General features: G+C 54.9%; 1 protein-coding gene across 1 annotated transcript in view; it reads right to left on the reverse strand.

The window, feature by feature from the left end:
• IPO7 (importin 7) overlaps positions 1 to 12,362 on the reverse strand; it is a 58,382-nt gene extending 46,020 nt beyond the window's left edge. The window contains 1 exon segment of the mRNA XM_077453643.1: positions 12,181 to 12,362. Within this exon segment, the coding sequence (XP_077309769.1) occupies positions 12,181 to 12,264 (84 nt within the window). The 5' untranslated portion in view covers positions 12,265 to 12,362.
• Positions 12,363 to 14,252: the final 1,890 nt, after the last annotated feature.

A 14,252-nucleotide genomic window follows, 5' to 3' on the forward strand; every position in this document is an offset into this window, starting at 1 on the left:
GGTGATGTACTGACCGCACGCTAGAATATTTTTGCTAGAAAATGACTCAAAATATTATATATTCTTTAGCAGAGACCCTAGAGAATAAAAAGCCGATTGTTGCAATACAATGTCACACGGTATTCGCGCAGTGGTTTTTCCAAATTCAAAACCACTGGCACCCAACACAACCTGGTGTGCGCCAGGCGCCCAACTCGCACCCGGCGCGTACCCAATGCCCAACACAGCCAGGATCCCACCACACACCGCGGTGCGTACCCAATGCCCTACACACGCCAGGATCCCACCACACAACCACGTACCCAATGCCCAATACACGCCAGGATCCCACCACACACCACGTACCCAATGCCCAACACACGCCAGGATCCCACCACACACCACGTACCCAATGCCGAACACACGCCAGGATCCCACCACACACCACGGCGCGTACCCAATGCCCAACACACGCCAGGATCCCACCACACACCACGGCGCGTACCCAATGCCCAACACACGCCAGGATCCCACCACACACCACGTACCCAATGCCGAACACACGCCAGGATCCCACCACACACCACGGCGCGTACCAATGCCCAACACACGCCAGGATCCCACCACACACCACGGCGCGTACCCAATGCCCAACACACGCCAGGATCCCACCACACAGCGCGTACCCAATGCCCAACACACGCCAGGATCCCACCACACAGCGCGTACCCAATGCCCAACACACGCCAGGATCCCACCACACAGCGCGTACCCAATGCCCAACACACGCCAGGATCCCACCACGGCTGCCGTACCCAATGCCCAACACACGCCAGGATCCCACCACGGCGCGTACCCAATGCCCAACACACTCCAGGATCCCACCACGGCGCGTACCCAATGCCCAACACACGCCAGGATCCCACCACGGCGCGTACCCAATGCCCAACACACGCAGGATCCCACCACGGCGCGTACCCAATGCCCAACACACGCCAGGATCCCACCACGGCACGTACCCAATGCCCAACACACACCCCCTGCCAGGATCCCACTACACACCATGGCGCGTAAACCAATGCCCAATACACACCAGGATCCCACCACATACCCCAGCGCACGGCAGGATCCCACTACACAGCCCGGCGCCTACACAATGCCCAACACGCCAGGATCCCACCACACACCCCGGCAGGATCCCACTACACAGCCCGGCGCGTACCCAATGCCCAACACACGCCAGGATCCCACTACACACCCTGGTGCATATCCAATGCCTAACACACCCCGGCACATGCCAGGACCCCACACACCCACCCGGAACGTAACCAATGCCCAACACACACCCCCGCGCATACCCAATGCCCAAAACACCCCAGCGCATACCTAATGTCATACATAACGCAGCGCACGCCAGGCTTCTACACACCCTGGACCCCCTCCAACACACCCACAACACCCCGGCACGTACCCACTGCCCACAACACTCCAGCCTGGCAAGTACCTAATGCCCAACAGTACGGCACACGTGCAACACCTTAGCGTGCACCAGGCACTCCCCAGCACCAAAACACACCCCCCCGCCCCCCACCAGCAGTTGCCCCCTTACTGGCACACCTTTAGAGAGAACTCTGATCCCAATTCACAAAAAAAAATAAAAAATGGCGCCGACACGTAATCTGCAGTTTGCAGCTCCTCTGAAGTGACATTTTATTGGCTCTTCTTATCTGTTATTAATGGCGGAGTGTGACACCCCCCCCCCCCCCCCCGGACACGGAGGAGAGTGCGAGGGGCTGGGGGGCAGACGGCGGCGGTGATCTGGGGCACAGATTATAGAGAATGTGCTGAATGGAGGGGAAAGGGACAGGCTGACTAATCACTCGGCACGCTCCATAGTCCTCCCGCTGCAGCACTCTGCCTCATCAGCAGCTCTACGGATGTGAGAGAACACAGAGATTAATCCATCCATTATATGACGGCGCGGGGCCGGGATCCCCGCAGCGCCACTCCGACTACTGCAGACCCTTCACTCCAACCCCAGGGAATGTGACTGGATTCACCGTCATGGCTCACCACCCCACCCCCCCCCCTCATCTGACAATGCCAATTACCTGGCTGCCATGCTGAGCAAAAAGGCAGAGAACACCCCATAATGCAGGACCAACAGCCAGGAAACCAGCATTTTCCAGGCAAGGTCTGGCTCCTCGCCCGGACTGAAATGGCCTTCCTCTGATATCACTGCACACTGGAGATTCTCACAGTATACATTAGTAGCTGCAGCTAGTCTGATGGACACCCCTCCACCCCATCTCATTTCTGAAGGACATCCAGCATCATCTAGCTCTTTCCTCCTCAGCCTGTGTCCCTACACACCCCCACTCCCTGCAACCCTGGCTCCACCCACCTCCCCATCCTGCCCCTTTCACTCAGTGGATTTCAGTTCTTTTAATCATGGAGCTCAGCGTCCCATGTCAGCGTTACCGATACAGCCTGGCTAGGAACGCCCACTTCTCCAGACTAATGCCCGCCCATCAAGGTATTTTGATATATGCATAACTCCTCCCACTACTTGCATCAGGGCTAAGGGTTCATGAAAGGCTTGACGGGGGGGGGGGGGCTGTTCTCCCAAGAGCCGGCCCACCACTTACAGGTGTGACCTGGGGCGGTCTATATGCAAATCTAGAGCCCACTTACTGCTTGCAGGTGTGACCTGGGGCGGTCTATATGCAAATCTAGAGCCCACTTACTGCTTGCAGGTGTGACCTGGGGCGGTCTATATGCAAATCTAGAGGCCCACTTACTGCTTGCAGGTGTGACCTGGGGCGGTCTATATGCAAATCTAGAGCCCACTTACTGCTTGCAGGTGTGACCTGGGGCTGGTCTATATGCAAATCTAGAGCCCACTTACTGCTTGCAGGTGTGACCTGGGGCGGTCTATATGCAAATCTAGAGCCCACTTACTGCTTGCAGGTGTAACCTGGGGCGGTCTTATGCAAATGTAACTACCACTACCTCCAGTTGGGCACTGCCCCCCCCCTTTAATACATTTGCACAACTCCTACCAGAGCCGGCCCACTGCTTGCATCAGAACCGAGGGATCTTGGGAGGAGTACTGAGGCCGGATTTTTTTTTTTTTTAAAGCTATGTACCGCCCCCCCCCCACTGGCCCCTCCCACCGGCCATGATCTGCCTGCATTGCACAGAGACCTGGTGAGGACGTCACCGGGACTAACATAAGATATGTAATAAAAGTAGAAATGTTTTATTATGTTAATGAGGGGGAAGAGCTGCTGCATTTTATATTGGGGAAGGTAGTCAAGTTGCCAGCGATGGCGGCTTCCATTTATTTCTATCCAATAAAAAACATGGCGGCCAGATCTGTACATTACAGAGGTGGCTCTGCTGACAGCTCCGAGTACTACCCAATGACGGCACCTCACCGACTCTCCCCGGGGGGGGGGGGGGAAAAAAATCACAGGAACGAATCCCACCCCCCCCCCCCCCCATCGCGATGGACCGACTGCTGTGCAAAGTGGAGGCAACAATAAAAATACACCTGAGACAACTAACCCCCAATACTCCAGTCCATCATCCTACACCAATCACACCCCCCCCCCATAGCTCTCCCATCCAGGTTGCAGTTTCCCCCCGCCCCACCAGACAATGGGGTCTCAGGACCCGCTTTCCCACTGCCTTAGATGTACTATAGTGATGGAAATATGGAACAGCAACATGTACAAAATTTCCAAATCCCAGTCAAGGTTTCAGCAGGAGCAACTCAACATGAGAACCGATGAAAGCACAGAGCGCCGCTAAAATACTGAATGGATGAGAAAGCAACTAGAATGCCTGACTGCATTGTGTGTAATGTCACGGGTCTGAAAGTTGTGTTAAAAAAATAAAAATAAAAAAATAACACACCCACAACCACAAAGGACTTTCAGGCCTTCTCTGGGGGTCCTCCCGGTTACAAAAAGAGGAGCCTTCTCCAAGGGGGGGGTCCTCCGGTTACAAAAAGAGGAGCCTTCTCCAAGGGGGGGGTCCTCCCGGTTACAAAAAAAGAGGAGCCTTCTCCAAGGGGGGGGGGGTCCTCCCGGTTACAAAAAAGAGAGGAGCCTTCTCCAAGGGGGGGGGGGGGGTCTCCCGGTTACAAAAGAGGAGCCTTCTCCAAGGGGGGGTCCTCCCGGTTACAAAAAGAGGAGCCTTCTCCAAGGGGGGGGGGGTCCTCCTGGTTACAAGAGGAGTCTTCTCCGGGGGGGGCACGAGTGGTCCTCCCAGTTACCAAAAAGCAGAAGCCTTCTCCGAGGGGGGGTCCTCCCGGTTACAAGAAGGGGGCCTTCTCTAGGGTCCTCCTGGGCCTTCTGCAGAGCCTCCTGGTTAGGGGAGCGCTGTGCACATTCCTGGAATATTGGACATTCCACACGGACACCATGAAATTCCTGTTCTATGGAGCTGAGAGGCGGACAGAAATATCCCAACCTCCCATGTGTGAGGTGACAGAAGGGCGAAGGATTGGAAAGGGCCTTCACTGTGCGCATGCTGGACGATCACCGGAAGGTCTACCTGCTGCTCTGTAGTAACATGGAGGGTCCCACCACCAGCACATCCCCTTTATCTGATATTCTGCCTGTAGCATGACTTTAAAGTGCACCCCCGCTCAGACTACGGCCCATTAACCCTTACAGGACCAACCATTGGAGTAAAACAGACGAATGACATATTCCCTGTTCTTGCAGGCTGTCTATGAATGGCTCTTTTATGCAAAGGCACTTCTCCCACTGTCAATTGGGGGGGGGGGGGCAGACAGCATCAGCTGAATGTACAGAGCCAACTGGAGTGGCTCTATGCCATGAGATCTATGACAACCAATCACAAATGATAACCATAGCTGAGAACTCCCTTCTTATAACAGAGGGGGAATGATATATATTGAATAAAGGGGCATGCCTCTTGGGATGCGTGGCGTGCATATCCCAGGAGGCACAGCATGCAATGTGCGCATTGTTCACCACCGCACGCTCCCAGCACAAACACAGACAGCTCCCGGTCCTGCCAATGATGGGTATCCTGCGGTACCAGCTCCTGATCATGTGCTCCATTGACAGCCAATCATAGTGGTCACATGATCAGCTGACCTTTCCCAACATGTGGCGGGGGTTGGGTGCTCGCCTATGGGTCTCCACACCCCCCCTCCCCCATGTCCCACAATGCATTGCAAGCTATAGAGAGGCTTGCGCATAGCACTGTAGGGTGGCAGGAAGAACACAAGAACCCCAGCATGCTGTAAAGAGAAGAAGAAATCCAAACATCCAATCAGGAGCCTGGATAAGGCTGTGCTAAATACCGCCACCCCTGCAGCACCTTCTATCAAAGTCCTATGAAAGTTTAGAGAAGTATGAATAAAGCTTTTGTTTTGGCCAGACAGGTCTTGGGGTGGAGGGGGGGGGGGTCCCAAGGGTGCTCTTACTTTTACTTTCTTGTGAACCAGAGATTGCTGACAGCAGGCCACCACCGCCCCCTTCACCCCCTATCAGCCAATGTGGCACAGCTGCCCCACGCTCTGGAAGGATCCAGACAATACTGGTGGATCCACCTGGCTCCCTGCACAGCTAAAGAACCAAAAACCCCCCCCCCCCCACACACACACACACACACACACACACACACACACACACACACACAATGACGAGTGATGACTGACGGTCGCTGCTCTGAGCAGACTGAGAACTGCGGGATCAGCAGCCATGCGATCGCTCAGTTCTCGGTCTTAGAGCCAGGGAGAGGGGGCAGCAATATTACATACTTCTCCTTTAAATGAGGAGGGAGTGGAGTCCTGAGCAACACAAGTGACATGTGACGTCGCCTGTGACCGGCACCGACGGTCAGACCTGATTCCTAAAACTCGTAAGTTTTATCACCAGCTGATCGCACCCAGAAATCAGCGATTATTCCTCCTTCCTGTAACAGAGTGAGGCCTGCAATGATACAGCGGCAGCGCTGTCACCCCCTGGGGGAGGGGGGTGCCAGGATAGGGCACCAACAAGGGGGGTACGTGGACCACTTGGGGGGGGGGGGGGGGGGGGAGTTGTGCCACAAGAACCAGGATAGGGCACAGTAGGAGTTTTACACGTAACATCCCAGAGTAGACCACCATGGTAGGGGGGGGGGGGTCCCAGATAGGAGACTGGAAGATACTGTGGTGGTACATAGCTCCAAGCTATTAGACTCGGGTGGGGGGGGGGGGGGGGTGTTTAATGGCTCTAGTAGAGGACACTGGAGGTAGGTGGGTCTCAGGGTATGGCACAGGAAGGGGGCAGTTGGTATGTGTGGACAGCTTGGTCTGCATGTCAGTATGGAAAAAGCATAGTGCCCTCTAAAGGTGTATATACTGTATACAGTCACATATGGGGGAGGTGGGTGTAGCACACTAAAGGCTTATAGTTGTATATATACCGTACACAGTCACATGGGGCATAGAGTCCGCTATAGGTGTATATACACCACATACAGTCACATGTGGGGAGGTGTAGTGCCCTCTATAGGTTTATATAGTCATATGGGGGGTGTAGCATACTATAGGTGTATATGCTTTATACAGTCACATGGAGGGCATAGTGACCTCTATAGATCTATATAGTCACATATGGGGGTGTAGCACACAATAGGTGTATATACCGTATACAGTCACATGGAGGGGAGCATAGCACACTATATGTGTATATACACAATATACAGTCACATGGGGCATAGTGTCCTCTATAGGTGTATATACTGTCATATGGGGGGATACCGCACTGTATAGATGTATATACACAACATAAACAGTCACATGGAGGGGAGCATAGCGCACTATAGGTGTATATTCACACCGTATACAGTCACATGGGTTGAGGTGTAGTGTCTGCTATAGGTGTATATACTATATAGTCAGATGGGGGATACTACACTGTATATGGTGTATATACACAGTCACATGGAGGGGAGTGTAGTGCACTATAGGTGTATATACACCGTATAGTCACATAGAGGGAGGAGGTGTAGTGTCCTCTATAGGTATATACACTATATAGTCAGTGGACTGTATATACACTGTATACAGTCACATGGGGGCATAGTGTCCTCTATAGGTGTATATACAGTCACATGTGGGGGGGAGGTGTATTGTCCTCCCTAGGTGTATATACCGTATACAGTCACATGGGGGGGGGGAGCGTAGCGCTGGTTCCATCTGTCCCGACGCTCTGCTGCCAAAAACATTTATTACATTAACCCTTTGGGGTCACCAGAAGACAATTCTCTCCCATTTCCTGCCCGATTCATGTGATGTCACATTGGGGATCTCAGGCTGAGAGGGGGAGGAGCCGGTTAGCAGGAAGGCCGCCTCCCACTCATCTGGAATGTGATGAGTCATCTGTGATCAGGAAATGACCGAGGTGGGGGAGGGGGGGCACAGTCGCCGGCCGGCACACATGGAAGACGACTTTCACTTTGAAGCCAACAAAGTGACACGCAATGCTTGTTTTGTCAGCCAGAGAGCGACGGAGAGTCACATGCCGGAGACGCAGGAATCCCGGGTGATGAGTAATAGGGGGAGGGGACTACAAGGACCAGCAAGCCTCATAAGAAATTCCATGTACAAAGCACTGCTCCAACATATTGCACACCCCGGGATCCCCATAGTAGAGAGGTGAAGTGTGCCGGAATCCGGCAGTCAGATAATGAATCACTTCCTAGCAGGGGGGGGGGGATGGGGGGCGGGCACAGACAAATTCTGGGTGTGGCTTAGGAGGACCAGCTGATTTGCATGGCGCCGCCTCCCAGCTGTACAGAGACACAAAGTTACCAAGATACAGGAAAGAAACATTTCTGGATGAATACAAAGTATCCAACTGCGTGAGCCAATGGGGCCAGGGGATATGACACTAGAACGTGGGGGGAGGGGAGGTACATGGCATATAGGATATGACACTGAGGGAGGGGGGGGGGGGGGGTTATGTGGCAGAACGGCCCACAGAGGGTACTGCCACATATGTGGAGGGGGGGGGGGGGGGCTTTAATCCGGTCCTCACATGTAACAGGTGGATGAGGGTGCAGCCCTGTGTAAAAGGGACATGTGGGGGGCACTTATGTGAGGGGTGCACAGACTGACACGGAGGGTTGGAGAGTGTCAGCTGTACTGCTGTAGAGTGGGGGTAGGGGGTGGGCAGTACCATCCTGAAAGGTGGCATGGGGAGGGGGGGCAGTCATGAGAGGGTGTGCAGACTGTCATTGGGGGGGGGGTTGGGAGCGCGCTTGGAGGTGTAAAATGTACTGCTGGGGGGGGGGGGGGTTTACAAACCTATGGAAATGAGGCTCCAGGACACTCAGGAGGGCGCCCCCCCCCTCCCACGGAGATGAGGCTCCGTGCACTCAAGAAGGCGCCCCCCCCCACGGAGATGAGGCTCCGTGCACTCAAGAAGGCGCCCCCCCTCCCACGGAGATGAGGCTCCGGGCACTCAAGAAGGCGCCCCCCCTCCCACGGAGATGAGGCTCCGGGCACTCAAGAAGGCGCCCCCCCTCCCACGGAGATGAGGCTCCGGGCACTCAAGAAGGCGCCCCCCCTCCCACGGAGATGAGGCTCCGGGCACTCAAGAAGGCGCCCCCCCTCCCACGGAGATGAGGCTCCGGGCACTCAAGAAGGTGCCCCCCTCCCACGGAGATGAGGCTCCGGGCACTCAAGAAGGCGCCCCCCCCTCCCACGGAGATGAGGCTCCAGGCACTCAAGAAAGCGCCCCCCCTCCCACGGAGATAAGGCTCCGGGCACTCAAGAAGGCGCCCCCTCGCTCCGGACACTCAGGAGGGCGCCACCCTCCCATGGAGATGAAGCTCCCAGACACTCAGGAGGCTGCCCTTTGCTGGACGCTGGGAAAACCTGCCAGCGGAGGAAACGGAGCACCTCCTGGAGGGCAAAGTGTCTGAAGAAGTAGCAGAGCGCCGGTGTTCTGGCAGATAGTGTCCTGCCATCATATAGTGTTCGCAGAAGAAGCTTCGGGAAATTTCCGAAGCTGAACGGCGCCTGCGTCGTGAGTGGAGGAGGTGGCCCCACCATCCAAGCGGACATAATGTTGTGAATATTAGAGGGCCCCTCGCTGCGCTCGGCTCTTTTATATTCCTACTCTATGTCCACTTGGATGGTGGGGACAGAACCTGGACTCGCGGCGCAGGCGCCGTTCATCCTCAGCTATTTTCAGGATCTGTGTGTGCCGTGCACTGCGATGGGGGACCGTATATATGATAGGACACCGTATATGATAGGACACCGGCTGGGGTTCAGGAATCGGCAGAACATGACAGGACCTCTTGGAATCCAAAGTCATGTGACAGGAAGTAACGCCGTGCAATGTGGAGGTCTGAGGACCTCAAGTCACATCAAAGTTGAGCCGGGATTACTTATAAGTCGCACAGATATGGGGGGTACTCACTGGAAATCATGGGGGGGGGGGGGGGGGGGGTGACTTCTAATAGGACTTCACAGTCCCAAGACAGAAGACAAGTCACACGTGTGAAAGGGGCATGAGCCAAACTATGTCTGTCCGGGGATCACCCCCTGTAATGTCTGTCCTGGGTGTGTAATGTGGAGGGGGGGGGAAGATTGGTGTGTAATGTGGAGGGGGGGGGAGATTGGTGTGTAATGTGGAGGGGGGGGAGATTGGTGTGTAATGTGGAGGGGGGGGGAGATTGGTGTGTAATGTGGAGGGGGGGGGGGGGTAGATTGGTGTGTAATGTGGAGGGAGGGGGGGGTAGATTGGTGTGTAATGTGGAGGGAGGGGGGGTAGATTGGTGTGTAATGTGGAGGGAGGGGGGGGGGTAGATTGGTGTGTAATGTGGAGGGGGGGGGGGTAGATTGGTGTGTAATGTGGAGGGGGGGGGGGTAGATTGGTGTGTAATGTGGAGGGAGGGGGGTAGATTGGTGTGTAATGTGGAGGGAGGGGGGAAGCACGTATGAGGAATGGAATGTGGGGGGGTCAATTATATGTTACAGTTGTTGGGGGGGGGGGGGGGGGACATTGGAAGAGACCCAGGAGGGGGTAAAGCTGTACATGAGGAGTAACATTTACAGGGGAGTGACATACGGGGGGGGGGTTATACACATGCTGGTAGGGGTGACATGACTGACGTGGGTGAGGGGGTTCCAGTCCTGTTTAAGGGGTGCAAAGACATGGGGGGGTCATATGTATTATTTGAGGGTAGTGGAGTTACAGTCCTATGGGGGGGGGGGGGAGAACAACTACACATGGTGGGAGGAAGGGGCTGTCATACCTCCCCCCATATAACATGTGACCCCCGGGGTGGGGGTGCCTATGAATTATATGTGGGGGCATCATGTCCCTTGATGGAAGGGGGGTCTCCCATATATAACGAGATTTGGGGGGCTCACAACACACATGGGGGGAGGAGGCTGTTGTATAATATGGGGGGTTGTCCTATCGCTTGTTGGGAAGGGGGTCCCCCATATAACGTGACCTTTGGGGGGCCTCACGTCCCTTGTTGGGGTCTGCACATATGGGGGAGGGGGTGTCCTATGAAAACATGAGGGGGTGTCCCTTGCTTTGTTGGGGAGGGGGGTCTCCCATATAACCTTTGGGGGGCTTATATTATGGGGGTCTCCTATGAATATATGTGGGGGTCTCATTGCCCCTGTAGGGGGGTTTCCCCAATATATCATGTGAACTCTGCGGGGGAGGGGTCATGTCTCCCCCATATAACACGTAGTGGGGGGGAGAGGGTGTCCTATGAAGTACATGGGGGGGTCAAGTCCCTTGTTGGGGGGTCTCCCATATAACCTTTGTGGGCTCACACCACATGTATGAGGGGGGGATCTGCTAAGAATATTTGTGGGGGCGTCATATCGCCTGTTGGGGGGGGTCTCCGAATATACCATGTGACCTCTGCGGGGGAGGGGTCATATCTCCCCCATATAACACAAGGTGGGGGGCTCAGTTACATATGGATGTGGGGGGGCTCTCCCATGAATGAGGGGGTGGCATGTCGCCTAATGGGGGGGTCTGTTGTATAATACGGGGGGTGTCCTATGAAGTACAGGGGGTCCATGTCCCTTGGGGGATCTCATAAGCTTTGGGAGGGGGGGGTCACACCACATGTATGAGGGGGACCATGTCCCCTGTTGGAGGGTCTCCCCAATATACCATGGGACCTCTGTGGGGGAGGGGGGGTCATGTCTCCCCCATATAACCTGGTGGGAGGGGCTCATATTATGGGGGTCACAACACATGTATAGGGGGAGGGGATGTCCCCTAATGGGGGGTCTGTTGTATATGGGGTGGGGGTTGAACATATGGTGTGGGGGGAGGGGGTGTCTCTTCCCTTGGGGGGTCACTCCACACATATGAGGGGGATCTCCTATGAATATATGTGGAGTGTCATGTCCCCTGTTGAGGGGGCTCCCATATAAACTTTAGGGGGGGGGGGGGGTCACACCACATGTATGAGGGGGATCTCATGAATATGAGGGGTCATGTCCCATGTTGGAGGGTCTCCCCAATATACCATGTGACCTCTGTGGGGGAACATATGGTGTGGGGGAGGGGGTGTCTCTTTCCTTGTTGGGAGGGGGTGGGGGGGTCACACCCCATGAATGGGGGGTCATGTCTCCTGTTATGGGGTCTCCCCAATATACCATGTGACCTGTGGGGGTCATGTCTCCCCCATATAACACATGGTGGTGGGGGGGCTCATTATGGGGGTCACAACACATGTATAGGGGTGTGGGGGAGGGGATGCCCCCTAATGGGGGTTTGTCGCATATGGGGGGGTGAACATATGGGGTGAGGGAGGTCCCTTCCCTTGTTAGGGGGAGGGGGGGTCACACCACATGTATATGGGGGTCCTATGAATATACGGGGTCCTATGAATATACGGGGGTCCTATCCCCTGTTGAGGGGTCTCCCCAATAAACCATGTGACCTCTGTGGGGGAGGGGGCTATGTCCCCCCCATATAACACGTGGTGGGGGGTCTCGGTTATATATTGGGGGAGGGGAGTTGCCGGCCGGTGTTCCCCGGTGGACACGTGTCCGGTCTCCCCGGTGTGAGGGGAGGGGGGGTCCCGGTAGCGTAGGGGGGGGGCGGGGTACACGTGCTGTGTGTCGGAGGTGACACGTGCGGCCGGTGGCGGGTCTCCTCTCCTCTCCGGGGGTCTCACCTCGTTGAGTTGTCTCTCGGCGGCCTCCCTCAGGGCCGGGTCCATGGTACCCCGGAGGGCCTCGATCAGGATATTGGGGTCCATCGCGCCTCTTCCCGCTCTCCGACCTCCGCCGCCTCACACACAGGAAGACCAGAGCGCCCAGGCCGCCGCTTCTAAACCCCGCCCCTGAACCGACACACGTCACGCCGGGACCCGCCCCCTCCTGGGATGACAGCAGAACTCCACACCGCCCTCCCAAACCTTCCTTCAGCACGCAGCGTCACTGCGGGTCCCGCCCAGATATCCTCCCAAAGAAAGTCAGCGTGACCCCGCCCTTTCTTAAACGGGGGCTGCTAACTCCGCCCAAAAAAAGGTGGGGAAATCCGATAGCCCCACCCGCCGCTGCTTCCAGCGGCGCGCGTAGACAGCCGCCACTTAGTCTCAGCCCTGCCTCATAGGGCGCAGACTCCTCCCCCTGTGCTCCATAGGTGGGAGTGGGACTGAGGGGGCGGGCCGATGGGAAACAGCATGCCGGGAGATGTAGTCCGCACGGTGCTCTGCCCTCGTGTCACCTGTTCTGCTCATCACTTCCGGTCCGCTCACTCGGCATGTGACCCCGGAGCGTGTATATATGTATCTATATATATCTATATATATAGATATATACATATATACACACACACACACAATCATCACATCTCTGTATTATACATCCTTTTATTTCATAGATTTCAAGTATTACAATGAAAATCACTACAATCGCCAGTATACAATATATATATATACACATTGTCTCACAAAAGTAAGTACACCCCTCAGTGACATTTCTTCTTTTCATGTGACAACACTGAAGAAATGACACTTGTCTACAATGTAAAGTAGTGAGTGTACAGCTTGTATAACAGTGTAAATTTCCTGTCCCCTCAAAATAACTCAACACACAGCCATTAATGTCTAAACCGCTGGACACAAAAGTCAGTACACCCCTAAGTGAAAATGTCCAAATTGGGCCCAAAGTGTCAACATTTTGTGCGACCACCATTATTTTCCAGCACTGCCTTCACCCTCTTGGGCATGGAGGTCACCAGAGCTTCACAGGTCACCACTGGAGTCCTCTTCCCCTCCCCCATGATGACATCACAGAGCTGGTGGATGTTGGAGACCTTCCCCTCCTCCACCTTCCCTCTGAGGATGCCCCACAGATGATCAATAGGGTTTAGGTCTGGAGACATGCTTGGCCAGTCCATCACCTTTACCCTCAGCTTCTTTATCAAGGCAGTGGTGGTGTTGGAGGTGTGTTTGGGGTGGTTATCATGTTGGAATACTGCCCTGCGGTCCAGTCTCTGAAGGGAGGGGATCATGCTCTGCTTCAGTATGTCACAGTACATGTTGGCATTCATGGTCCCCTCAATGATCTGTAGCCCCCCAGTGCCAGTGTTGTAAAATTTCATGCGACCCGTGAATTTCGCTCACCCCGTCACTTCCGGTGAGGCTCCGTCATTCGAACAGCTGACGGCGGGCCTTTACTGCGCATGTGTCAAGCCCCTGCCCTTAACAGCGCATGCGCTGTAGATTTATTCTCACGGTGGAGAAAAATTATAGCCTCGAGTGGGCGGAGACTTGCGGGTGGGCGGGCGGAGCTGAACAGATGGTGAGAATGTCCCCGCCCGTAACAGCTGACGGCGGGCCTTTACTGCGCATGCGCCTAGGAAGTGACGGGGTGAGCGAATTTCACAGGTCACAGCAAATTACCTTAGCGCCACGCTATTGGTTGTACAGGATACTGTCACCCCATAGGCTACCGTAACGATCGTTATGCATTCTGTATGATTCTAGTGCCGAGAAATTTGAAAGCTATTATTTTAAGTTAAAATTAAGTTGGGGTATATGCCCTTTTACAAGATGGCGACTGAGGATTCCGAATTAGAACTTTCCAGAGGATTCTTTTGCGACGTTGTGCGTCGTCCTGAGTTCAGTGTATTGCAGTCGTTTGAAGTGGTGTGACGGTAGGTTATTGTGTGTGTTTACATGAGAGGTGGTTTAGTATACAGATCAGTGATGAGCCTATGGCAGATCACATCATACCTAGA

Source organism: Lithobates pipiens, unplaced genomic scaffold (genome assembly GCF_037356315.1).
Source record: "Lithobates pipiens isolate NorthernLeopardFrog02 unplaced genomic scaffold, aLitPip1_a1.2 Scaffold_24, whole genome shotgun sequence".
In the NCBI taxonomy this organism is placed as follows: Eukaryota; Metazoa; Chordata; class Amphibia; order Anura; family Ranidae; genus Lithobates; species Lithobates pipiens.